At 51.2% G+C, this 27,011-nt stretch overlaps 1 protein-coding gene across 3 annotated transcripts in view; it reads left to right on the forward strand.

Moving 5' to 3' along the window:
• SPOCK1 (SPARC (osteonectin), cwcv and kazal like domains proteoglycan 1) overlaps positions 1-27,011 on the forward strand; it is a 457,538-nt gene that overhangs the window by 327,314 nt on the left and 103,213 nt on the right. For all 3 annotated transcript variants that reach the window (XM_045829505.1, XM_045829487.1, XM_045829496.1), the window contains one exon: positions 13,424-13,550. In XM_045829505.1, coding sequence (XP_045685461.1) covers positions 13,424-13,550 — 127 coding nt within the window. The remainder of the gene's footprint in view (positions 1-13,423; positions 13,551-27,011) is intronic.

Raw genomic sequence — 27,011 nt, forward strand, 5'->3', positions numbered from 1 at the left:
GGCTGGAGAGGGAGGCGGGGCTGAACCTGCAGAGCCTAGAAGATTATGGGGCAGGTTTGTCTGCCCGGCCAGTCAGGAAGGGACATCTTGTGTGGCTTTAAGCAGGAGGGAGACAGAATCTTGTGGCTAAGGTGAACTGAGTTTTTGTGAACAACTGTTCTTTAAGCCAGACTGCATGCCGCGTAAGAGGCACGAGAGGGCTGCATGTGTGCTCGCGTGGGGGTCCTGGGGACGTCCTCGCTGAAGCTCGTAGCCTAGCAGAGGGGCCTGGGGCACAGGTGTATGTGTTCTAAGCTAAAAAATTATTTTAAAATCCCATGGGATCAAGTTCCAAGAAGACAGCAACCGTTTCCAGCACAGTTGGGGGTGGGGCATGGGAGGGCGGTGGAGAAGGGGCATCACTAACTGGTGGGGTGTACTAGCCGTCATCATTGTGGTTTAAAAGCACGTGAGGACACTGGCCTGGGCACACTGTGACTTGCTCCACACCACACGGCTTCATGGGCAGAGAGGGGGGCCCAGAGCAAGGCTGCCCCAAGCCCATCTTTGTGTAAGAGCCACTCTGCCCTTGAGACATTCTCCTGCACTAAGTCTCTGTTTTCCTATCAAATGATGACTTTAGAAACCATGTTGTGGGATCGTGATGAGGAAAGTAGTAAGTGTGGCGCTGGCACATAGTAGGTGCTTAATGAAACTAGCCTTCCACCTGTGCCTATAGCTCCCAGAGGGCTTAGTTGGGGGCACAGTCCTCGCCAGCCTCACAGAGTTGCGCAGGCCCACCTGGGCTCATGTGTGCAGAGGCCCTGTGTTTGCAGTGTTCTGGGCGGTGCCCGTCGTCCAGCGAGTAACTTCTTCCCTGGCAGAGCGCAGACTCCCCTCCCCGTAGGCGTATCCATTTACTTGTAATGCCCAGGTGCCTCTGCAGTACAAGCCTAGGTCTTGGTACGCTGTGGGGACTCACAGAGCATTAGTGGGTGCATGTGTTAAGTCAGGGAAGGAGCTAGAGATGCAGGGCCAGGCCGATCGGCCAAATCGTGAGCTCTGGCAGGTCAGCTGAGTCACAGAGCAGTGCTGCAGGTGAGGGGTGGGGTGTTCCTCTGAGGGCCAGGGGCACCCCGTTTCCTTTGTTGTTTGCGCAGAGCCCACCACATCTCCGGACGCCCAGGAAATGCTCAGCATGTGCCTGTGGAACTTCACGGGGCAAGTGGAGGCGACTTGTGGGTCTGGTGTGAAAGCAGCCCTGTTTTCAGGAGAGAGCAGCATACTCCAGGCTCTGCCCGGCCTGGTGGCCTCCTTCACTGGGGCCTCGGCTCTGCCCGTCCTCTCTCCGTGCTGAGTGACTGGACACATCTAAAGGTCAGCTGTCCGGGGCCACAGGCTTAGCCTCAGTGGTGACACATGGTCATTTGTTTCATTGACCCCTTGCATCTCTCAGAGCTGATGGTCTGTTGTTCAAAATGCCCCAGAGTGGAGCTAACTCTGCCTTTAGGGAGGAGAAAGGAAAGGGACCGCCCCAGGCAGCTGCTCTGCCAGCCGTCAGGAGCAGCTTTCCACCATTGCCCCGGGTGCCTCCGAGATGGGCTGAGTCTACCCTCCGGCTTCATCCAGGGGCCTGCAGCCTCCAGATCCCTTCTCTGAGGCCTGGCCCCTCTGCCCCATGGCCCACGGCACTGCCCCTCCCTCCCTGCCCTTCAGAATAAGACACAACAGGACTGCCTGCAGCTCAGCCAGAGGGATGTCTAGGGAGGCAGCAGGAAGCATTCTTAGAGGCCTGTTTTCTCTGTCCTGGGGAGAACCCCAGTGCAGAGAGGCTAAGGGTGGGCTGCCCACCCCCTGGGAGGGGGTTTGGGCTCACAGGCACTGCTGTCTCCCGTGTGTGAGCCCTCAGTGTACCCGCAAACTGATCAGAATGTGCTGGGAGTGACATTTGATTTCCTGCTCATCTCCCTGCTCTCCAACTTAAGTGGTTTCTCCACGTGCCTTTTTTTCCCACTGTCTGTTCTGGGGCAGAGTTGGTTTGTTGCTGTTAATGGCTCTGTTGATCACGTATGGACCTTCGATGGAATACCCAAGCACTCTGCTCCAGAGCAGCTCTCAGGGTGGCCCCGGCGGTGTCTGCAGAGCGGAGGGTGGGGGGCAGGCCAGCACTCTATGCAGGGTGCTGCTGGCAGGAGCCTATGTTGGTACCACGGTCCTGTCGGGCATTTGGCCCCATCAGCCCCAGACTTCATTTTGGAGAATCTGTGTCATGGGAGAAAACACAGATGCACATAAAGACTTCTCCAGTGCACTTGGTTACACTATTGAAGTGCGAACAGCCTCCTGGGTGTCTATCCACGGAATGCATGCACAGATCACAGTGTGCCTTTCTCCAAGGGACCTGAGCCTGAGCTCCTGCTGCACCGTGTGAGCCGTCTTCTGTGCATTGAGACAAAAGGTTTCCTGGGGGACACTCTGCACCTTCGTCCAGATTGTGCCCTAGAGAAGCGCTACGGCACGCTGGTTCACTCTTCCCTGTGGCAACATATTCTTGGTCCTCTCACTGTGGGTGGAACCTGGGCTCTTCCACGGAGGCACGAAGAAAGCGTTCCAGGGACCCACACATGGGAGGATGAGATGTACTGAGTAAGAACACAGGGCTGTCTCCAGGTGCCCATGTTTCATTCACAGCCAGGTGGCTGAGCTCCATCCCAGTGCAGAGGACATTCAGGCTGGTCTTCACCAAGCCCAGAAGAAGAGCCGGGGTCCAGTGATGTTGTGCCAGTACCTGGTGTCGGCAGAGCATCCGAGGCTGCCGTAGTTCAGTTTAGTCCGTGCCAGAGCTTGGTCCAGCCCGGTCTCTTTTCCACCCAGCTAGCTCAGTCTCTGCTCCCACTGTGCTCCAGCTGGCACTGTGCTGCTGCACCTAGGCCCACCCCAGGGCTCGCGCTCGGACCTGCACGGCTGCTACAGAGAGAGAGCATGTGCGAGCCCATGGGTGAACGGGTGGATAAACGCATGCTACCAAGATGGACCTTTGTTAGGCTTTGATTATATCTCCTTGGGTCTGGGAAGGGGTAAGCTTTCTTTCAAACTAACCAATGTCTTCCCTGGATCTTCCAGGGTTTCATGCCCTTGTCCAATCCCATCCGTCTCTCAGGCTAGACACCTCCCCTTTATGGTCACCGTCGTGGCTTCTACTGCACATGCCTCAAAGTAGAAGGACTGCCCCCTGACCCCCATCTCTCCCCCAGTCTTCTGGTTAATGGTCACTTGTCCCCTGGGGAGATTGGGAACCCAGTCTACTGGGGATCAGGTCCCCTTTGGCAGAGGATGTGGCTTCCCCCTGGGGTGCTTGACACTGTGACTTCCAGGCTTAATCAGGCTCAGCCAGTCTGGCTCCCTTCTCTTTTGTAAACTCCTCGATGTCAGTGGCATCTGTACTTGAGGGGTATGGCATTGGAGCTGACCTTTGGGAGAGGGTGGGGGAGGATGCTGGTTGGTGAAAACACAGGTCAGTGGAGTTAGCCTTAGTTATTGGCCTTGACCCCACCCCCGAAAATCCCCCACCCACAAAGGCCCCAGCAGGAGCAGGAGCTCCTCTCCTCCCACACTGAGTGTGAAGAAAGCTTTCTGAGCAGGGGAGGGGTGATGGTGCTGATGTGGCTGCACCTATCTTCTGCACCGCTTTTGGGGAGTGGCTGGTAGATGCTGGCTCTCGGTTGGACCTCCGTGAGTCTGTGTCTCCATTTGCTTTCTGCTTGTCCTCGGCCTGTCCTGAAAACAGCTTTGTCCCCTGTGCCACCTACGTGCTTCTGCTTCACGTTCCTGCCTTGCTCTCCTAAAGCAGATCATGCACAGCCCTCCCAGGGTGGGGGCTTGGCTGCGGTGACTAGAAAACAAACATGGGCATTTTTTCTCTCTCACACACATCCTATAACAATTGGCCCCCGGGAATGGAAGCACATGTTTTCTAAGATGACAGCAGCAGAGCCCCTGGTGGACAGGGTGTGCTAGCCCCGCCCCCTGTGCGCACACCTGAGCTTACTTACACACAATTAGCTGGAAGCTGTGTTAGCAAAACCCTCGGTCCTCTGGTCCCTGCTGCGAAGAGGCAGGATTACGAATGCCCAGGGAGGGAGGCCAAGTGTAGTTCCTGGTCTTGGGCTTGCTTCATTATCATTTCCTCTCTCTGCTCCTTTCCAATTAGCACGTCCATCGCTAATGATTTCCTCTAAGGTCTCAGGGCCACACAGGCCTTTTCTTTCTTGCACCAGCAAACAAACAACAAAAAGATGAAACAAGAAATCAAACAGGGGTGCCAAAGGTCAGTGGGTAGTAGTGACAATGTTTTCTGGCCCCTTTTAGGAAGAATGGATTTTTAAAACAGAGTACTCCGTTTTGCACTATCCTAAGAGAATACAGAAAACTCAGCTGTTTGCTTGCGTTTCCCTAATGGCTTTCTAACACACTGCCAGTGTGGCCCCCGTCCGTAACCAAGCCAAGTCTGGTTGGGGTGGTGTGTGTGTGTGCTCGTGAGCTCGCGCACCTGCGCACGCTGTTTCAGCCATTTTGGCTGTAGGCCTGGTGGCCGTGCTCATTCGACCAGCTGAACCGTGAGAGGCCCTGGTGCCACTGGCCCTGCTCTGTCACTCTCCTAATGGAAGGTGACTGCAGATGCAGGATCCCCAGCCAGGCGGCGGAGTTTACAGAATCACCTCAGCCTGCTAATCTTCATGATGCGGTCGAGGACACTGGGGACACTGTGGGTTTAGGCTCAAGCAGGTTTGACGAGGGTCCCTGGACACACGTGTTCCGTTCCAAGTGTGAGGAGAGTGGGATTCCGGTGAAGTTCGGAGGTGTGCGCGGCACCGGTGCTCTGGGGCTGCCCTCCGGCAAGTTCATCTTCTTGTCCTTCGCCCACTGGCCACGCAGATTCTTCGGGCACTCTTCAGCATGCAGTGGTTTGGGGCAGGGGGCATTCCTGAAATTAACAGCAGCCTTCTTGCCATGTAGGGGTTTTCTTGGAAAAGTTAGCAGTCTGTGGGAATCTCTGGTGTCTCAAGACGAGTAGGAATAAAAATAGTTTAGGTAACATCTACCCTGAATAAATTCAGCCACTCAGAGTATAGTGTAATATGATCATTATCCTTTGGAATAATTGTCACAAGTTATGTATGTAATAGGAAATACATTTAATACATACATTAATACATTAATACATACAGTGCTAGCATTCTCTTAGAATTCTTTGCCCGATTTCTGGCACAAAATAGGTATTTAATAAGTGTTTGTTGAAAAAGGAAAGATTATCTCTAGAATCCTGACCACATTTAGATTTTTTGTACCTTCTGTTTTGATGCTTTGCTTAAATGGATCCTTAAAACACAGTTATGTGGACATTCAGTCCTGGCTGGTTCGTCCGACCCCTTGTTCTGCACTGACACCTCTGAGGACAACTGGCTGGGGAGCTCTTCTCCAGCGCCCTCCCCTCTTTGCAGCCTCCGCCCAGCACCTGGGAGGCCTTTCTGCTGCCCCAACCGCTTCAGCTCCTTAAACTCCGCAAGAGAAATGGAGGGCAGGCAGACAGCTGTGGGTTTGACAACATGCATTTCTTCAAAAGTTCTGAAAATGTGTTTCGTTTTTTAGACTTTGAATAAAGTAGACCAGCAATATGTGGCTGGGAGAGAATCCAATGACAGACATGGCATCACAAGGCAGAAGTTCCCATTCCATGGCCTCGGTCCGACCCCACTGAGGGCAGCCCCTGCGTTTGGCGTGGCCTCCTTAGTCATTTTCAGTTCATTTACACGTACACATGCAGTGTGCCTGGGAACTCCCATCTGGCCACTGAATCCTCTGATCTGTTAAGAGTAGACGCTTCCCCGGCCGACTTGGCCGTCACGCAGCTTCGGTGGAAGGCGGTCACGGAGCCTCGAGGTGGAACAAACTGCAGTCGAGAGGTTGACATTCACACTCACGCACAGAGGGGTTCATGCCTTTGGAATGGCATCCAAGCCAGGCCCCGATTCTCGCTCTAAAACTTTAAAAATATGCACCCGTCCTATGGGTTGGAAGGGGCTTTAGAAACCTGGCGTGGTGATGGTTTAGAAGCATCCTGACAGCTCTCTGCCACTTGGTCCCTTCTGCTGTGTTTGGGCCTTAGCCCGGAGTACATTGTGAGCCTCGCCCTCCTTACCCGCATCAAGTCTGGTGGAGGGATGCCGCATACTGTGGCCGGCTTTCTGGTGGCTGATATGCCATCTCGGATTGTGGATCACAGGACACTTCGTCCTGACTACCGGGGCTACCCTGTGAGGGTGTGTGCTCCCCACCCTACGGGTCTGCCTTGCTGGAGAAGTCTCCCCAGCACACTCCCCAACACAGCTTGCCACGTTCCACCGTAACTTCTCTTCCTCCTGGGGCTCTTGGGAGGAGAGAACAAGACAATTAGTGTAGTGTTTGCCATTATTGGTGGTAGCATTAGTGGCATCAGCAGACTAGTTAAGTCCTCAATAAAAGTGCAGCTGCTGCTATCACTTACTTGGGCACCGCGTGGCGAAGGCCTGCTCTTTCTCCAGGTGCGGCTCGCTGACACATGTCTATTTATTAGGACGACTGGGCTCTGAGTGGACAGGATCTCGTGGTGGGCCCCTTCCTTTGGAAAAGGAAGGCGACTCATGAGCCCGCAGGTACCAGGATGGAGAATGTCTCACGTGGGAGCCTGTCTTTCCCATCCAAGCAGCTTTGGTAAATGACAAAGGCCGTTATGCTCTTCCTGTGTCACTTTATGACTTAGCATAATGACTCGCATAACCCTGACGACAGAGGAATTAGAGCATCGCTGTACTATTCCAATGGTTAACATGTTTTTCATTTCAATTAACATTCATTATTTTGTCCTCCATTCAAAAGAGCCACCATGTCAACTAAGTATCTTCCATTCGTGTTTTAGAGCAATTACTTTTGATTTGGCAAACAAATCTAATCTTGTTTTTGAGTAGGATTTTTGATGCTAACAGGAAAATAAGCAGATAATGCTGGCAGCTGGCAGCAACGCCGAGCGCAGGAAGGAGCTCCTCGTGGGTGGGTTCCGCACGTCTCGGAGCCGCCAGGCCTGCCTGCCTGAGAGATCTGGTGGGAGAACAAAGAAGGTCCCAGGGCTGGTTGTGGGAGCTGCGGCTCTTCCTCCTGCACCCAGGACGCGGCTGGTGGTGCGTGTGCGGGGCCTTGGAGGTGAGGCTCAGGCACTCAGACGGGCGTGCAGTGGCCACGCAGAACAACTGCAGTGCTGCGGCTCTCACTGTCTGGAATCCCTTTACTCTTTCCCCAGCCGTCCCTGTGCAGAGAAAACCCGGCCCATCTACAGTGACACAAACAGGTTAGAATGCGAAGTGTCTCGAATAAAACCAAAGACCCTTCTTCAATAAATGCAAGGAAAAAAGTCAACAATTCCACTACCAGTCCTCTTGCAGCCCCACCCCCACCACATCATTAAAATATTGTTGGCACAGGTGTTAAATTTAATCCCATGGGATCGATGTCGGGAAGTGTATACCTGCATATATATTTATTACTGAAAAAGTTACTCCGGTATCTCGGTCTTGCCACCGTTTTGCTGTGGGCCCTGACTGTGGCCCTACTCTGCCCATGGCCAAGTGAGTACCGGGTCACAGCTGAGTCCTCAGAGACTCTCTTGATAGGCAGAGGTGGGATGTGGGGCCCGCCGTGGCTGGTGCGGGTGGGGATCTCGGAGTGAGGAGCAGCAGGGTACCATGGAAAGCAAGAGCAGGAAGCATTCTGTGTGGACTTGAAGGGTAATGTTGACAAGTCCAGGAACTAGGACAGGAACACCTGGGGAAGAGCAGGCACGACCCACTCTGTCTCGCTTGTAGCTGTTGCCGTCTCATTAGACTGTGTGTAGTGCCGTCTGCTGCCAGTGGTGAGTTGCTCTTGTAAATAAAATGAATATTAATGCATTGATTTGCATAGTATACTTAATAGGACTCCTCTGTGTGGTGTTCCAGAGAACAGTGTTAGAACAAAGTAAGTCTTTAAATTGACAATAACAACATGTGATTCTGTGCATTGCTGTCAGCTTGCTGGAAAATCCAAAGGTCACGTTATTTGAGTGCTACCCGATAATGCTTGCTGACAATTTCCAGGGTTTGACCTTTTATTCTAGGCTACATTTCTTTATAAATACTGCTAAACTTAATATTTGCTATTTGTTTAAAAAACACAAAATGTTTTGAAGAATACAGAAAAACTTATTTCAGTACTTGTTGAGAATTCCTGGGAATTGGGATTTCTCATTCTCAAATCCAAAAACTTCATGTCTGTTGGTGGCCTGGAGCCTCCTGCTTTGGAGGCACCCAGACTGCTGGAGTCTGGGGCTCCTTCAGCCCTCAGACGCCCCAGGGAGCCCCCGCCCGGTTCTCAGTTGTCTTTAGCAACTTTTACTAATTGTTGTTGTTTTTTGAAGTCTGAATTAGGGTTTCTGGAAACAAGAGCCTGTTGAATTCTTGTTGCTTAAAACAACATGCTATTTTTGCCTTCTAGTCAGTGCTAATGATTTCCAGAAATAAAAGGAGAAAATTCTAAAGACCCAAATGAATAAATTCACTTATTTTTCTGAGCAAAACCCATGTGTCTTGAGGGTCAATCTTGTTTCCAAGCACCAGGAGCACAAACATGAATAAGACCCAGTCGCCACCCTTGAGAAGTGCACAGTATACTGATGAGGACGGACATGAAAGGAACTGCTTTATGCTGCAGTGAATGTTGCAGTCGGGTCTCAGCAATGTGAACTGTTGAACAAATAATGTCATGGTTAAGTCTACTTGTGATAGGGCTCGTGGGATCAGGAGAGACTTCATGGAAGGCAATTGATTTGAAACTTAAGCAAGGGATAGGTGTCTGCTATGCAGATAGAAAGCATGTGCCAAGTTATACAGACTTGAATTTGCATGGCACATGGAAGAGACATGTGAGTAGCGGATATGGCTGGCTGGAGATAGAATCAGCCCGACTGAGTAATGGAGGGAAGTGCTGAGGATAGGAAAAGAATGCGTTCAAGACAGACTTCAGGGCTTTAACCCAGGGTGTGTACCCCACATCCTATCAGAATAGCTCCTTAATATTTGGCCACTTTGAATCAAGTTGCTTGCTTGGAGACTAGTCTGGGAGCCTTCCCAGAGGCCACCAGAGGACCGTGGTGTTATGGGAATGCAGCCTGACTGCCTGTGGAGTGGCCCCGGCAGACTTTCCGGAGGAGGGGGTTTTGAGCTGGGCCTTGAGTAAAGACTTATCAGGCAGAGAGAAGTGGAAGACAGAGGGGAGAAATGTGGGTGGGAATGAAAATATGTCAGAGGTGGGAAAACCCACATGATGGTACAGAGGCGCAGTGACCTTTGGTGGCTCTGGGAAACAGCAAAGGCAGCTCGAGCAAGTACATAATGGTGGTGTTCAGTGTGCATGTGTGCATGCATGGGAGTGTGAGGGGGTGTGTGTGTGTGTGGAAAAGAAGGCAGAGCAGATGGTGGCCCTGTAGAGGTAGACCCAAAACGAGGAGTTCAGACTGTGCCCTAGAAGGTGGGGAGAAGAGGGAGGTTTAGAGTGTGGGAGTCACATCATCAGATTTGTACTTACGAACCATCGCTCTGCTTTAAAACCTTACATCCTGGCTATTTTGGTAGACTTAAAAAAAACAAAAAACGATTGAGAATAAGCAGCTGAGCCAAAGAGAGTTAGAAATGTTGGGGGTATGCTGATTGTCCTCTCTGCATCTTGGGGTGCTCGTGGGCTGGGACTTTCTGTGCAGTGCTGCCGTGGGGTGGGCGGTGTGCCCAGCCTGGCAGGGGTGGAGGGAGGGCTTAGTGGCCGATGGGGAGGACAGCGGAACCTGCCTCCCAGACTAAATTGCTTGTGTCACCCCAACTGATGAATGTCTGTGACACTGGGAATTGCGATCCCATCAAGATACCTTTATCAGATTTCACTCTTCATTGACTCAAGAAGTGAAATATCTTCGAGTCAGAAAGCTTAGTCCCTCGCCTCAACTGGGTTGGTTATTTTTTATGGTTTGCACTGAGTTGTGGAGATTGGAATGTACATGTAAGAACCCGGGAAGCTGTGCTCCGTGGGCTCACATGTACTTGTACATAACTGCACAGAACTTGGCCTCTGGACAGAGGCAGCAGGTTTGGTTGCCATCTCTGCTAGCATTCTAGCAAGGTGAGGAACACGCCGGTGTAACAGGCATGCGTGTTTTATTAAAATCAGGCAAATTCAGAGTGACCTGGCGTCTGTACTCTTAGTCCCCAAGACATTGCAGGAGGGCCAGAAGCGATTCCTCCGGGGTGTGACCCGCAACCACTCGACATTGGGTGTGGGAGCCACCGCTCTGCTGGGGAAGCGCCCGGACGGTGGTTCAGGGGGGCTCTGTGTGTGAAGTGGGGCCCTGGCGATGGAAACGCAGACGCCAGCCCCAGAGGAGCACAGTCATTTCCAGGGGCACCTCAGTATGACCAATATCAAGGAAGGAGCTTTGCCCGATCTCTGCGACACTGGGCCAGTCACCCCCAGCTGTGTCTTTGATTCCTCGTTTATAAATAGTCATTGTGCTGGATTAGTTTGAAGTTATTTTCTTGTTCTGATGAGCTGTGATGTGGTGATTAACTGCTGAGTAACCAGACAGGGTCAGCCCACAGGGACCCACCCCCTCAGCCAGCAGGGGTATATTGAATACCCATGATGCACCAGGCCCCCGAGGAAGCACTGGCCAGCCTCACCCCTGGGCCTCCCCTTAGGTCCAGAGACAAAGGGTGACCTGTCATTAGCTGGTGATTAATGGCTGGTTCCATCTTTTCCTCCAAGCTGTGGGCTCCGAGTTCACTTCTCCCTCCTCTGCCTTTGGCTAACCTCCTTCCGGCTTCTTTCCTCTGGGGCATCGTTGCACACATCTGTGTCTGCTCCGGCAAAGCTGCCCACTCTTCGGACTTTATAGCCCCATCCTGGGAACTCGTAACAGGAATTGCTTCAGCCATGGGCACGCAGCTAGCGACTGACCCAGGAGAGGGGCTGCTAGACGGCAGAGCATCTGCCTGCGTTTGCTGATTCATTACCCGTGTCAGACAGTCTGCTGCGCGAATGGGGACAAACGTGTGCCGTTGTGCTTAGGGAATCGTGCGCTCCAGGATTAACCCTGTGCCGGCAGCCTACCTGGCTGCTGCCTGGGGTCCCCTCAGCCACTACTTTTTCGGTAGTCCTCAGAGGTCCAAATTGTGTTTGGCAACCAGTAAAGGGAAACCTCGTGCCTGTGTGATTTTGAAATGCAAATGACAGTTGTTTTTACTCCAGGCAAAGGGGCCAGGACAAGGGAGGAGGCAGCTGCTGTGGAAGCAGGGGGCCTTCGGAGAGCAGACGCCAGTGACACACATGTGGGTGACCCCAGAGAGTTTTCCAGCTGGCGATGTAGGCAGGGCTGAGGAGGAGAGGCTCACCCCCGGACATGCAGAAGCTGTGTGACCGTCATCATGGGCCTAGGCACCGGCTGTTCCGGGCAAGGCTCTTCCCAGTTCGAGCCTCGGTTTCCCCCACCAGTGAAGTGAGTAGGCTGGACCAGGTGATCTCCGAGGGCCCTTGTAGGACTTCCTTTTCCTGTTCGTTGGTCAGACAGGCTTGGACCTGTGGCCTGCCCAGCCTGGGATCCCCAGTGGTCCCAAGGATTGTGCTGTGGGTACGTGGTCATTCACCTGGAAGTCCAGTTCAAAGGTAGTTCCCCTAACAGATCTTCCTCTTCATAGTTCTCCCCTCAGATCATGGGGGTGGCTTTGAGGTGGTATAAGAACAAGTTGGTGTGCACCCTTCCTCAGTTGCTTTTCTTGGTTGGAGGAGGGTAGGTTACCTCAGACACCAAACCCTAATTCCTGAGGAGCTAGGTCTTCATCCCATACCTAGTAGAAAAGATTTCCTCCTTGTGACCTTGTGAGTCCTTTGGGGGAATTAAATGCCATCCCAAACCTAGGGCCTTAGAATCAAGTCCCATTTCTATGGCAATGGTAATATCATCTTCTGTACCCTTTCTATTGAGACAAATAATAGTTATAACAACGGCTACCATTTTTATTGCTTTCCATTTGCCCAGCACATGGGCAAATACCAGGTACTTTACACATCTCAGCTTATTTAATCTTTGTACCATCCTATTGAAGTAGATTCTGTTGTCCCATTTTACAGATGAGTAAACTGAGGTTTACAGGGTTAAAAATCCTGCCAAGAGCACACTGGCAGAGCTGAGATTTGAACTTGTGCTTTCTGACCCCAGAGCCCAAGTGTTACAACCATGCAGGACTGCCAGTGCGAAACCCTCAAGGGCATGGTCGTCGCCTGACTGCTGGGCCATCCACAGACACTCCTCCTCCTCCCGGAATGCAGCCCCATAGCCGTGGGAGCCACTCCCAGTGGGTTCCTGGGAGAGCAGCTTCCACCAAGAGTGAAAGGGTGGCAGTGACTACAGGCCTGCCTTTCAGCCGTTTGTGATAAGGGGTGGGGTTCCTTCCATGGACATAAGCCATCCTAACAGCACCGTTTATCATGATGACAAAGGTGGGGAGCAGGGGAAGCTGGAGCTGGGATGGAAGCACAGAATTCTGATTATTTTAGCAGTTGGAAGTGGCATCACCTCAGAGCCTCCATCAAATGGCAAATTGGAAGCTGGACCGAAGTTGCTTAAGACACAGGTGGCCAACACAAGGCCGAATCCGGCCCTCCACCTTGTTTTATCTGGCCCACACTTTGTTTCCACCTGGCGGCAGTGCCGAACTCTCACTTAACAGTTAAGCAGTAGTTGCATTTATACAATCCTGAAGTTACATTCAGCCCTTTGAAGGCAATCTCAAGGTTGATGTGGCCCCTGGTGAAAATGAATCTGACACCCCTGACTTCAAAGGTATCCAGAGATCGTTGGCCACAGCTGTGATGAAGTCATTGGGTTGTGTTTGGAGATGGGTGTCAGTCGGAGATGGTCGCTGAGTCATCTGTGTGTCATCCAGCTCCGAGGTGGCTGGTGGCCCTGGAGGAGTCTGAGGCTTTGCAGGTCATTTCTGGGCACCTGTGGTGTGCCCCACCCTGCCCTGGGGGCTGGGTGAGTGGGTGGAGCCACACTCTTCCTTCATGGGTCTTTCCAATGTTTTGTGACCGTCTTTTCAGACAGTAAGTGGTGTTTACAACATTTGTAATGGCTACGCTGCTTCCCTGGTCCATCCGGTGGGCTGCACCTAGGCTTTGGAGCAGAGTCTCCTGCCCCCACTGAGAGTTGGAACCAGTGGGAGTGCTGGCTGTTGGACCAGCCCTTTCGTTTATTTGGCCTTTGTCCAGGTGCCCGGAGGAGAGGCCATGGGGACCGGAGCATTAGTTAACTCTTCTCTTTTCTCATCCGCAGGCCAAAGAAGGAGAATGTGGCCCACAAACACTGGGTGGGACCTTCGAATCTAGTCAAGTGCAAGCCCTGCCCTGTGGCACAGTCGGCCATGGTCTGTGGCTCCGATGGCCACACCTACACATCCAAGGTCAGTCACCTTTGTCTTCTTTGTCATCAACAGCGCTCTGTGTCTGCTGGTTCTGACGAGTCTCCGTGCCCAAACTGGCACAGCTGTGCGACTCTCCGTGTGATTCTGGGCCTTGTCCTCGAGGAGCTGCCCCTTGAGCAGACTCTCTGGCCAAAGAGACAAGGGAGATAAAGATGTTACCTCCTGCATGCTGGTTGGCTGGTCGGGGCCTAAGGGGAGAAGGTGATTCTGAGAGTGATGTGTGAGCCCGCGTTGATCCAGGGGAGCTTCCCAGCGCAGGTAGTGGAGCCAGCTGTTCCAGAGATGCGAGCCCTACAGCTCAGCTGACGGGAGCAAAGACATGAGGGAGGCCCGGGAGGCCGCCTGAACAATGACGTGGTGCCAGCAGGAATGGGAGGCCAGCGCACTTCAGCTGCGCCTCTTGCACATCTGGAATGCTCCCAGCCCTGCACCAGCCCCCCAGGGCTACGGGGAGGTCGTTCCTTTCTCAGGGCCTCCTGGGGGCATACAGTGTAGTGGGGAGGGCGAGACTGGTGACAGATCATCTTACCTGAAACCTGTGGAAGGAAAATGGTTTCATAGAAAAGGGCACTAGGTACCCAGTGGGTCTAATTCTTCTTACTGGAAGGACAGGGAAAGTTCCAGAGGGGAGGGACGTTTCATTTGGGCTCTAGCAGGAGGCGTTAAAGGCAGGGAGGCTGGGGTGAGAGAAGGAGGAAGGAAGTGATCATTTATTCTTGGAGCTGCAAACACTCTTCCTGGGACAAGGTTGTCATCTGTGTGTGGGAATGCGGAGTTCCCTCGGGAGAATGAATTAAAGAGAAGAAAACCACAGAACGGACTGGAGTGTGCGGCTTCCTTCTCGTATCCCACAGATAGTCATCTGTGCCCCCTTGGTGCCCCGCAGGGTGCTAGGCAGGAAGGTGGTGGTGTGTGGGTGTCTCAGGAGTTTTCTGTGAGAAAAGGCAGGGTTGAGGGGTCTGGCTCCGACCCTCCCGTCTCCTCCAGCCTCAGCCCCCCACTTCTGTCCCTCCTCTGGTTCTCCTGCGTGAGGTTCGCTTGCAGAACAGAGCCCAGGGCTACGATAGTTGCTGTAGGAGACGCTCTGGTCACTGCGGGCCACAGCACTGCCCTGTGGGTCTTGGGCTCAGGGACTCAGGCCATTATGTTGGATCCCCTCCCGTCCCTGACCCACCGCATGTGCAGCTGCAGCCTCTGGCCTCTGGGACCCCCTCACCACCCGGGTTCTTGCATTTGGGAGAGTCCACAGCCTGGGGGCACCCCCTGCCCGCTGCCCTCAGGGGCTGGATCGGGCTCTTCTGATGCTGTGCCGTGCTCTCCTGCTGATTGGGGTTGAACGGGTCCTACATTTTCATTTCCTAAGAGTGGAGTTTTATCATCTCGGATTTCTACTTTTTTTCTAACTGAAAGGGAATGCAGCTCACAAAGCAGGCAGCCACTGGAGGTACGTCTACTAGTCCCCAAACCCCCGGACCCTTATAATCTGCTTTAGAACCTCAGTCGCACAGTCCCTGCTGGACTAGTTTCCTTGTACTTTCAACACGTATCATTTGAGCCCTTCTATGCCAGGTGCTGGGGAAACTCAGAGTGCAGATGAACAAACCGGCTTTTCTTCCTGGCCAGAGTCAGTAATCCTTACCTCCCAGCCTACCCTGGGAACTCAGTTTCTCTGCCCAAGGTCGTAGCTGGTCCACCCTGGCTAAACAGCCCCGGCCAGCTCTGCTCAGTGCTCCCCCTTCCTCCTTCCCCTGCTCTCCCTGACCCCTGATGGAATCACAGTCTGATAAAGTTTGCACTAGCAGAGCTTGCTTCTGACTCCCTGAGCAGTTCTGGAATAGTGGCTCTGCAGGGGGCAGTGACTGGGTTTATGGGGGCACCGGTGAATCAGCTCTGTCCCCCCCATTCCCACAGACAGCCACGGCACCGTTGTCTTTCCCCCTAAGCCCAGCTTCTAGGTGTGTGCCTACAGTCTGCTGGTGAGGCTGTTAACACACAGATTACAATGCAGCAGGTCTGGCGTGGGGCCCGAGCTCCTGCGTCTCTAACAGACTCTAGGTGATGCCTGTGCTGCTGATCCCTGGACTGCGCCGAGTTGCGAGGACTTCAGTTTCATCAGCACCTCCTGAACAGGCCTCCTTGTCTCCAGTCTGCCCTTTCCCCTGCCCCCTAAGTCCGTTTCTCATGATGGAAGAGGAGGTGTCATTCTGTCATATAAGCCCATTCATGCGTCTTCTGCATTTAAAATGTGCAGACCTGTGCCCAGGCCCTTTGCTGTTACTGACAAGGCCCTCCCGAGCCTGTCGCCTTTCTATTCCGTTATCACTCAGCAGAGGAAAGCCCCTCGTTCGTTTGGGCAGCCACTGTGTAGTGAACACTTCTGGTTGCTCTGTGGGCGGGGGGCAGGCAGTGGGGAGCAAGACAGACGCCATTGGAGGTTATACAGTCTGGTGGGAGAGACACAAATAAATAAGTCACCAAACAAGAAACTATGTGATTTCAGTTTTTGAAATGTGTTGAAAAGGAAGTGAGCTTAATGCTGAGAGCAAGAGCAAGAGGGGCCTGCTGGGCCTGCTTTGCAGGGGCTGGTGAGGGCAGGCCTCTCTGAGGGGTGTCCTTGAGACTGGGGGGAGGGGCCGAATGCTCCAGATGGAGAAAACAGCATGGGCCCAGGCTCCAGGCAGGATGGCGTGTTTGAAGAGCTGCGAGGATGCCCGTGTAACTCTAACGGTGAGGGGAGAGGCATGTGGCTGATGCGGGGAGAGGGGACTCCGAGGATTTGAGGGCAGTCTGAGAGGAGACATTTAGCCAAAGCTGGAAGGTGAGCAGATGGTTGGAGAATGCCCGGCCTGGGGACACTTGTTATTCTAAGTGCTTCTCGTCCATGTCTGCCTTGAGAACATGCGATCCTAGAGGGAGATGCAATGTCAGCTACTGCCTTCACCAGCACAGGACACAGCACACAGTGGGTGCTTCACCAGCACAGGACACAGCACACAGTGGGTGCTTCGCCAGCACAGGACACAGTGCACAGTGGGTGCCCAATAAGATCATAGACAGCACTGGGCTAGTGGGGACACTAGCTGGGCAGGAATGGAGAGATTCTTGTCTGTGCACCCCATTGAGGATTTGAGTGAACGGGTAGGCAAGAACTTAGTGATTGAGAAAAATAAGCCATTCCCAACATGGGCCAAGTTCCTTAGCTAAACACCCAGCCTGGGGCTCTGGCAGAGAGTCAGAGGCTCCTTGCAATGATTCTCTCTCTGTGAAGATCCAGTCTGTGCTGCTCAAATTATTTCCTCCAGCTACACAGTAAACCGTCTGATCCTCAAGCCTGTGATTGGAGACGAGCCATGAAATGTCAGTGAGCGATGGGGGCTGTTGGGGCGAGGGGCATGGTGCACATCGAACCCCAGCAGCGACCTGCCCGCTCGCCTCTGTCTCTCCTTCGCAGGAGGAGCTTAAAACGCCAGCTCCCCATGACCCCCTGAGCTGCAAGGAACAGCGTTAACCCATCAGGCATGGCCTGATGTGCCCTTGGCTGCCCAGGGAATGTCTTTGGGAAAGGCTTTCTGGTCAGGGCCCCCTGCAGTCTGGGCTGGAACACTGGCACTTGTGTCAGAGAAGCAGGCCTGTGTACAGACACTGTTAAATCGCTTGTTTCAGAGGCAGGGTCACGGTTTGGAGAGTCCTTTGCAAGGCCTCCTGACTCCTCACCAGAGAAATGACTGCCAGTACCATGGGGCAGGGCCCTGAAAGGCCTTCCCTGTGCCTGGGTCACGTCCTTGGATTCCTACACCAGCCCGACAGAGCCCTCCGTTTCCCAGACCTGCTTGCCTATCTTTTCCTGGAGCAGAAGAAGAGACCTAAAGCCTTCTTCTCATCAGCAGCTGGAGGGTCCTCCTCGCCATCCTCCATATGGGGAGTACTGAGGGCCCAAAGAGCCAAGGACAGTGGCAGGGTTTGACCCCCATGGTCTCCGGCCTGGATGTCTGTGATCACCCACTTCTGTTTGAAGTTTAAAAAGGGGGAGGGTGGTGGATGGAAGGCATTGCCGTGGAAAATGCTGTTGGTGTTGGTTTTGGGCATTAGGCTCCTAGTTTTCTGTCTCTTATGAACTCCTGGAAAGTTGGCTTTCTCTTTTACCTAAAGAAATGAACCAAAGATGACTCAGTCGAAAGGCATCCACTGACTGCACAAGGCCTGAAGCCCAGGACAATTAGAACCCTCCCCGTGGCACTCAGTATGGCTGCCTTCCAAGGGGGAAGGGCTCAGTCAGGTTGGGTGTACAATTGGGTGTTTTAGTTATTGCTGCTAAATATGGGCCTGCCTTGTTATTGAGCTTTAGGAGGACGTTTTAATCTCATAGGCAAAGCTACTGGTAGGCCACCACTCAATGGTCAGTTAAAAGAGTGAGTTAACTATCAATGAACAAGTAACTTTCATTCTCTGTAGCTATGGCCTTGTGCATGTGTGTGTGGGTGGAGAGGGGGTCAGTGGGCTGAGGCAATAAAGGACAGAAGGGAGAGACCATGATTCATGGCGATGTGATGTTATAAGTCAAAGTCACAAAAATTAGTGTTGGCAAAAGTATACTGCAGCCCCAGTCCCACATCACCAAGGAAACCGACATCCCATAATAAGAGTCACAGTTCTCCAGATGAAGTGCTCACCCTTTCACAGATGGTCCAGAGGTGGTGGGGGCTCAAGCACCAGCTCTGTCCCGGATGTTGGTTTTTGTCCTCAGTCCACGTCAAACAAGCTTCCTTCTGCTTCTGGAACTGGGGGGTTGCATTTAGAACCCCCTGTCTGTGGCAGGGTTCTTCCAGGGACCCAGCACCAGGGACACCACTCAGAACTCTGTGGCTCCCCCAGGATCAGATATAAAGTGAACTAGAACGCACAGTCTTGAGATGAAGGGATATAAGATGTTACATGGCAATAAATGTTTATGGAGACTCTATAAAGTATAACCCATAAAAGATAAGGAACAGAAAACCTCCACTGGGGACAGGCAAGTGGAAGGCCAGTGCTGCCACTGGTTTGAGAACATGGCAGAGGTCTTGCCCCTTGACGTTGCTTCCAGTCATGTACCTGCCCTTGGTGTACGTTCTCCTGGCTGTGGAAAATGGAGTGGTCCAGACAGCCAGTGGCATGGAGGTCTGTCTCACCCTAGCCAGGGAGCTCAGGTGGTTAGAATGTCATCCAAGGTTGCAGGTTCGATCCCCAGTCGGCACATACAGCAGTCAACCAATGAGTGTGTAAACACGTGGAACAACAAATTGATGTCTCTTTCTCTTCCCACTGCTTAAAAATCAGTAAATAAAAAGAAAAGTTAAAAAAATAAAGGCAATCTCTTCACTAGAATAGGTGTCCAAATAAGGGGTATTTGAGGTGCTACAGGACACGGCAGGGCCACTCATGTCGTGGGCAGGAGGGAATGCTCTTCCCAGAGGACGTGGTGATCCAGTTGAGGTCTTTGGCTGGGAGGGGTCACCAGAGGAAGAGTGGGGGCAGAGGTGTGGGCTGCCCTTCATCAGAGGGAGGAGGGGGGGTGAAGAGATGAAAGCAAGCATGGCTGCTTGAAGGACCCAGCGAGCGTCGTTATGGCCGAGCCCCATGTGCATCGGGAGCAGGGGGTTGACTAGCTAAGGAAAGGAGGCAAGAAAAGCAGTCGAGGGCACTTCTTGCAGGGCCTTGAAAGCCATATGTGGAGGTTGGACTTTGGCCTCAGAGCTTCAGGGGTCCCGTGAAGGATTTATGGTTTTGAATTCGCCCATGTTGGCTGCACGGAGGCAGTGGTAGGGGCGGGACTGAGGCGGGATGGCTGAGGAGCCAGCTGGCCAGAGCCAGGCCTGTGTCGTGATTGCAGAGACGGATTGAAAACAGGCCAAAGATGCATTCAGGAAATCACAGCTGATCTTGGCGACCACGTTTCAAATATAGAAGGTTATTTCCGCTCAGCAGAAGGGCTCTTCAGCATCCCGGTCCTGGGGGCACTTGGGAACCCTCCTCGTGCTGACAGCTTTGTGGCCCTCGGTGTGAACCAGCTGGGGCCCGGGCATGTGTGCATGCCTGTGCTTTCTCTCCTGTAATCCACATGGAAAGATGAAAGCTTTGGAAGTCCTGGCTGCCAACTTCTAATTTTGCCCATAAGAAGGGAAATTGCTGCTGCTGACTAGAATCTGGCCAGCCCAGACTTCGGGTGGGCAATCTTAGCATTCTCTCTGGAGGGGAGAGCGGTTGTGGGAAGTGGGAACAGGTCAGGGGTGGCGCTGGGGGCCCAGAAGCTGGGAAGGGAGCGGGGGTGGGGGCCCCGCTGCCCCAAGCTGGGTCTGGCATTGCCAGGCCTCTGTCACTAGGACTTCCTCGCCTCGTCTCCACCTTGCCTCCCCTCAACCGCCAACCAAAGCTTCAGTGTCAAGGCTAGCACTGCACATTTTCCACCCAGAAGCCCCGGTGCCCAGCCTGATCTCAAGGACAGGGGGCTCTCGGAGGACAGCGGGTCGCCCCGAGAACCAGCGCTGTTCTCTGGCATCTGCCTGGCTGTTGGTAATTGGAAAACAAGCAGGCAAATACCCGTCTTCTCTCCCCCTTCCCACAACGTTTGCTTCCTTAATCGCTGTTAAACAATTAGCAAATGGCTCATTTATGTCTAGACGCAGACGAGCAATGCTGAGTTAAGAACTGCTGTGGAGGAAAATGCCTCTGCTCTCCTGCGTCTGCGCAAAGGCGGGGGTGGGGGGAGGGACAGCTTGCTCTGCAGGGCTGGCATTTCATTCAACATCTTGTCGCTGCAGATTATATTATTTTCAGAGTCATCTTAATAGTTTCCAACAATCGCTATCAAGTAAAGGTCATGTTTGAAGTTCTTGGCAAATGGAGTCCCTTGGCTGGCCTTGCCCGTGAACAGGCTGCTCCGATGGGCAGAGCAGATCCAGGGTGTGGATTTGCAGGGCTCCTCTCGAGAGCCCTGAGCTCAGCGCGTCCTCTCCGCGCCCCCCCCCCCCAGACTTTTGGGGCCCTGTGACCGTGTCAGGCATGGGAGGGTCTGATGTGTGGCTAGTTTTGCTTTTTGTTTTTTGGCAGAGTTGAGGCTGTCTGTATTTTCAGGGATATTTGTGGATAGCTCTGCCTCCCTAGAACCTGCTGGGTGTGGGTTGTCTTCACTTGCAAAAGGCTCGTGGGTGAAGGCCTTACTTCTGATAGAAGCAGAAAATAAAATGATTGGAAGCTGAAGGGGGGACGCTTGCCTGCGCATGTTTTGTACCCAGGAGAGTGGAGCCCGGTGGGAGTGGGAAGGGTGCAGGATTAAGAGCAGTAGCACCAATGAGGGAAGTCACTGGATGTGTCATCTGGGCAGCCCCATGGAGAACAGAGGCAGCAAAGCCCCAGCCGCAGCCCCGTGCTCCCAGGTTGTGGGGGAGAAGGGAGTCCCTTGTCCGTAGTGCCTGGGGTAGAACAGGCAGGTAGGAGAGTTCATTCTTTTGATTTTCTGTTGCTCAGAAAAAAAGCCAACAGAAGAGGTAGTATGACTTTAGGGAAACTAGTGACATCTAACCAACTCTAAGCAGTTTTGTTTCACCATTTAAACAGTTGGAGACAGGGCACAAATCCCCCTCGGCAGATGCCCTAACCCTGCCTTTCACCCAGAGGCCTTGTTCATCTTCAACCTCTTTTCCTCAGGCTGGCGTAGCCAAACACCATTCCATCATGCGAGCTAGTAGTCATACTGTGAAAACCCTCAGCTGTTAGTTTACACCAAGTTATTACCCTGGTTTTATTATCATCCTTTTTTTCTCTTTGTGGAGTTTTTAAAAAGAACTAGTATGAATAATATTTAAAATATTAATTGTGTATTAGTTAGGATGTAGGTCTTGTTTGCTATGACAAAAACCCAAGTGAAACAGAGGCTTAAATAGGATAAAGTGTTATTTCTCTCTCGTGCAAATATTCCAAAGACGAGCAGCCCCGAGCCAATGTGCTGCCCCCGGAGTGCCAAGGACCAGGACCCTTCCAGCTCTGGTCATTCTCAGCAGCCGGGACTGTTGAGCTTCTGCACCTGGGTCTCCAGTCAGTAGGAAGGAGGAAAAGAAGGGGGCACAATCCAGAAGTCACCATTGTCACAGCTGCTCACAGCTTACTGACAACTTCATCACAAGGCCTACATCAGGCTGCAAGGGACGCTGGGAAATGTAGTTTTATTCTGGGAACCCAAGTGCCCAGCTGAATTTGAGAGTCATACTATTAAAGGAAGGGTCGTGTGGATATTGGGGACATCTAGTGGTCCCTACCATAATAATGTTTTTAATGATAATAGCAATAACAAAATGACAGTGCTTAATTACTGAATACGTATTAAATAATATGACATTGTGCTAATGCCAGAGTATTTTATTTCCTCTATTACATCTAACTCTCACCACAAAGCTATGAGGTAGGAACTGTCCTTAGTTCTTATTCTTGATGAAAAAACTGAATATATAAAGCTTTTCTGAGGTCAGCACAGCGCCTGAGTAGCAGAGTGACTGACTCTAGAATCATGGACTTCACTTCCTTGAGGGAAAGCCATTTGGAGACTAATGTAAAATGCCCTGTATCATCAGGATGCTTCTGATTTTAAGCAGTAGAAACACAACTTATATTTAGCTTAATCCAAAAGTGAAGATTTGCTGGCACACAAGGCTAGAAAGCACACCAGGGGAGGCAGGCCTCAGAGAAAGAAGGGGAAATTCAGCGTTGACAGCACGGCATTCCCTTCCGTCTCTCGTTGCTGGCGGCCTCTGCCTGGTGCCTAGCTTCATTCCGCACAGAGGCTTTTCCCCTTGGTGGGGGATGAGGGTTTTGACAGCCCCAGGTTCATTTGCTCCTAACCTAGAAACTCTAAAGAAATTAGCCAGTGTTTGTGTTTCGATGCCAGGAATGGATTCCTGGGCTCTTTTTGAATCATGTGTTTGTCCTTTAATCAATGACCATGGTCACATGGCCCTCTTGACCCTTATCCTTCACTATGGTCAGGGGTGGTAGTTTTTACCAGAATAAGAGGGAGAGAAAGCGTATTGACTGGACTGAGCTGAATGTTAAACGTAGTGCCGCACGTAGTCACCTGAAGTAGCAAATACTGTATATTAGAGGCCTCATGAGAGGCTGCAGGTCAGTGGCACTAGCTCGAGCCTGTAAGCACGTAGTAAGGCAAGCAGTTCTGTGGGATGACCGGCTAGACGGGCACGGAAGACACGTCCGTAGCACCTGTTAGTTACCTAGCTAAAGAGAAAGCTCATCTACAGTAAAGTAGGCTCAGCATCATTTTAATTTAGAGTTTCTAAAAGCCGCTTGGACTGACGTTGAAGTACTTCCTGCTGATCATGGGCACATCTGTCCTCAGTTCTGTTAAGCGTTTGTTTCTTTTTGGAACATAGTCTTCTTGGCTCCCGAGGATAAACTTGCAGGCAAAATGGTTATTGTGACATTTTCAGAAAGCACAGATGTTCCAACGCCGTCCGTGCTGAAAATGCAGCCACAGAATTTACACAGACTACTTCAACATGCAGATCAGTTGTGAAGTTAGAGCAGAAGAAGGCAATTCAACTAATTATTTCACCACTTATTTCTATGTTCTATATGCAAACATGCATTTAACTGAGATTTGAAGAATAGGTATTCATTTCTTTTTCTCAAATGCCCTGAGTAGAATGCCATGTAATTAGTTAGCGCTTTTGTTAAAAACACATTAGGAAGAAGAACCTTCTTGCTGTCGGTTCTGTTGAATGCACAATTAAACCATTTGATAAAGCAATTACCTGAACACAATTATGCTCATCCTCACCCCATCAGGAGGTGAAGTTACGGATTAGGTAAAATCGCACAGCACACGAGCTATCTGCCAGCCAATCCTCTAGAAGACAGAGAGGTCCCTGGTCAGAATGAATATGCACAGTGCTAAAAATCTAATTAAGTCATTACAAACAACTTTAATTAAGTTCATGATCATGTTGCTTTTGTTTTCCTTTACAAGAAACGAGTAAAATATTCCCTCCTGGCACACTGCTCAGACGGGGACAGCCAGGCTGCTTCACGGCATTTCCCAGGGAGGTGGGGGTGGGATGTCCCAAAGGTGGTGCTGAGCACGATCTGCTGCATCTCTCATGTTGTCTCCCACCCTGTTCCTCCGGGGGCTCTCCAGACCAGCCGTGTGCTCCCCCGCCCTGCACCACACCGACACACAGCCCCTCCCTGGCACCGAAGCACAGAGGGAGGCAGAGTGGAGAGGGACACATTGCTTTTTTCCTGTTTGAATGCCTGTGACCAGACAGAATGGATTGAGCCTCTTACCCACCCCCACCCCCGCCAATAAAGGGAGTGACTGTATTCCTGGGATCTCAGCTCTAAGGCTCAGCCTCAGCATCAATCTCAGTGGAGCCCCCATGGGCTCTTTGTGCCAAGTGAGGCCATTTCTTTCCTCCGAGCTGCACTGGCACCAGGGTACGTGGCTCTGCTGAGGCATTTATTGTACCACAGTGGAATTGTCTGTGGATGAGTGTGCATGTCCAGCCACATGGTGAGCTGGGGATCCTGAAAACTCTGTGATACAAAACTGTTCGTTATAATAAACATCCTTTTAAACAGTGAGATTGCAAGATGTAAGGGAAATCCCTGGTTTGGCGGATGGGGGGAAGGGAAGCTGAAGTGGACACTGACCATAGCCCTGGGCGTTGGAGACGTGGAGGGTTGGCTGATCTACCAGTGGGCTTTGGGCCAACAGCTGCCCGCACGCCGGAGACAGGGCCTTAGGTCCTGCAAGGCGGGCACTTGGAGCTGAGACCCCACTCACAAAGCCAAAGCCTTCTTCGTGTTCGCCCTGAATTAAAAGATGGGCTTGACTTAAAAAAAAAAAAGAAATTCCGCCAGTTAGTAAAGAAAGACAACAAGGACACTTGTCAGTTTCAGCTTGGACTCTGGTTAGAGAGAAAAGCTCACCTATAAAATGTTATAATAGAGAACCTGCATCCTTCCATACAGAGGCAAGGGTGGTGCACCAAACATTTGAACGATCTATGTAGGACACAGATGTAAATCAGTCAGACCAGGTGGCGGTTGTCAAGCGGTGCTAGGCCATACTGTGTGAAAGGCAACCTGAGGGTGTGGTTCCAATTTATGTTCTTTGTACGGTCCAGCTGGTTAATTGCCTCAGAGCATCCTAGGTGCGGGATGCGGCAGGGTCCCTGGAAAAAGCAAGTGTAAATCCTTTTTTGAAGACACAACACTTTAACACAAGCCTCACAGGTGTCCCTCGCAACCCTGATAAAAGCACAGAAGGAAATGAGCCGCCGTGAGCCAGAGGTGGCACGGACCCACAACCGCAGAGTTAGGACCACCCCCAGCCCTCCACCCCACTGAAGAGCTTGAGAGATGAATGTTTTAGTTCAGATGTTCAGAATGTTTACTAAAAAGACAGTTTAAAACTTAAGCAATGAATGAGTGATATACTGTCAGAAAAACACCGGATCAATTTGAAACTTCCAAAAGTGAGAAATATCATCATTAACAGTGTGTCTGCATGGAGAAAGCACCCACGTGCACTCCACACTGCCCAAAAGGAACCAGGGCTCCAGCTCCTTATTCTAAATTTTGCAATGAAAACCGAGTAATTAACCATATATTTATTCAAACCATATGTTTGAGTAACCCTAAGGCCCTATTCCTTGGGGCCTTTCCCTAATAAGGAAAATTCCTTACAGGAGTGGAAATGCGGAAGTAATGACAGAATTAGGAAATCATCGTTTTCAGCCCCTAATGATGTGGCCAAGGGAGGCAGCAGTCACACGTGGATGAAGTTGTGATTAGACTCAAGGTCGATGGACTTCAGGCTGTTGCCACCTGAGCCCTCTGATGAACCCTAGAATCACCGAATAAGTGGGCAACAGGCATTGCCTGTCCTCTGGTTTCACATGGTAGGAGGAGCACAGCCATTTGTGATTTTAATAGTCAAGTGAGGGAAGTGGTTTTGCCAGGAGTTAAACCTGAATCTCTCCAAGCCTACAGCTCTGATTTCCGTCTATAGGATGTGCAGGGGTAGAGAAGTGTGTTGCAGGGGGCTGCACAGAGGCAAACAGACGAATGCAGAAGGGGATGTGTTTGGGGTGGGGGTGGGCAGGGGGCGGGAAATGCACCCAGTCTCTGCATGAAAAAAGGTGGAGTGGGAGACGTGGCTACTGAGGGTTTTGTGAACTGCAGTTGCACCCAGATGGAAACAAACCAACCAAAATTGTAAAGGAAAAAGATGTTTGGGGAATTTCAGGAATACTGATTATGAACTAGATATTAGATATGATAGTAGCATTAGTATTGAGTAAGAAAAACACAGTCTTAAAAAGATACACTGTGAAGGACATGGAGGATTTGCTTTAAAATAATTTAGCAAAGAGAAAAGGGGTAAAAGGGTACAATTAAGCAAATCTGGCAAAATCTTGAAATTGTTGGCCTGAGGTTATGCAGATTCATTGCACTAATTTGTCCCCTTTGACATGTTTTCAAAATTCTTCCTGAATTAAAGAAGTGTGCTTATTGAGGGGAGAAACTTTCCCACCAATCTTGTACTCTCCAGCGCCGCACATGAACAAGAGTATTAGTGGAAAGCAGGAAGGAGGCTCTATTTTCAGGAAAAACAAAAGTGATAAATATGTTGAACCATAAAAATATATACCCCATAGGCTAAAATATAAAAGCTAAAACTATAAAACTTCCAGGGAAAAAAAACCCAGAAAATCTTTGTGACCTTGAGTTAGGCAAGTATTTCTTAGATACAACAAAAACATGCGCTAAAAAAAAAAAAAGACACGTGGGTGTTTTTTTTTTTCCATTCTGCCCTCAAAAGACAGTGTTAAGAGGATGAAATGTGAAGCCTAGGAGAAAATACTTCAGAATCATATCTCTGACACAGGACTCTGGTCCAGAATATGTAAAGAACTCTCTGTGAGCCCAGCAATCAGTACACAAACAACCCAGTCAAAGTGGGGAAAAGGTCTGGGCAGGCATTTTACCAGGGAAGATATGTGGATGGTAAATAAAGACATAAAAAGTGCTGAACGTTATTTGTCATTGAGGAAGTGCAGATTAGAACCACAGGGAGACACCAGTGCACCAGAATGTCTAAGCTTCAAAAAGACCGATCACATTGAGAGATGTCAATGACGTGGAAGAACCGGAAGGGTCGTGGGATGGTCCGAGAGCGCTTTGGAAAACAGTGCAGAAGTTCCTTTAAAATTATCGTATGATCAGGTCATCCTAATTCCAGACCCTCACCCGAGAGAAGTCGAAGTCCACAGGAGTAGTTGTCCACAAATGCTCACAGCAACGTTTTTTGTGGTCTCTCAAAACTGCGAACAACCCAGATGTCCATCAGGTGAATGAAGGAACTAATGTGGTGCATTCATACACCTGAAT

Source organism: Phyllostomus hastatus, unplaced genomic scaffold (genome assembly GCF_019186645.2).
Source record: "Phyllostomus hastatus isolate PE091 unplaced genomic scaffold, TTU_PhHast_1.1 phas_contig_150, whole genome shotgun sequence".
Classification (NCBI taxonomy): Eukaryota; Metazoa; Chordata; class Mammalia; order Chiroptera; family Phyllostomidae; genus Phyllostomus; species Phyllostomus hastatus.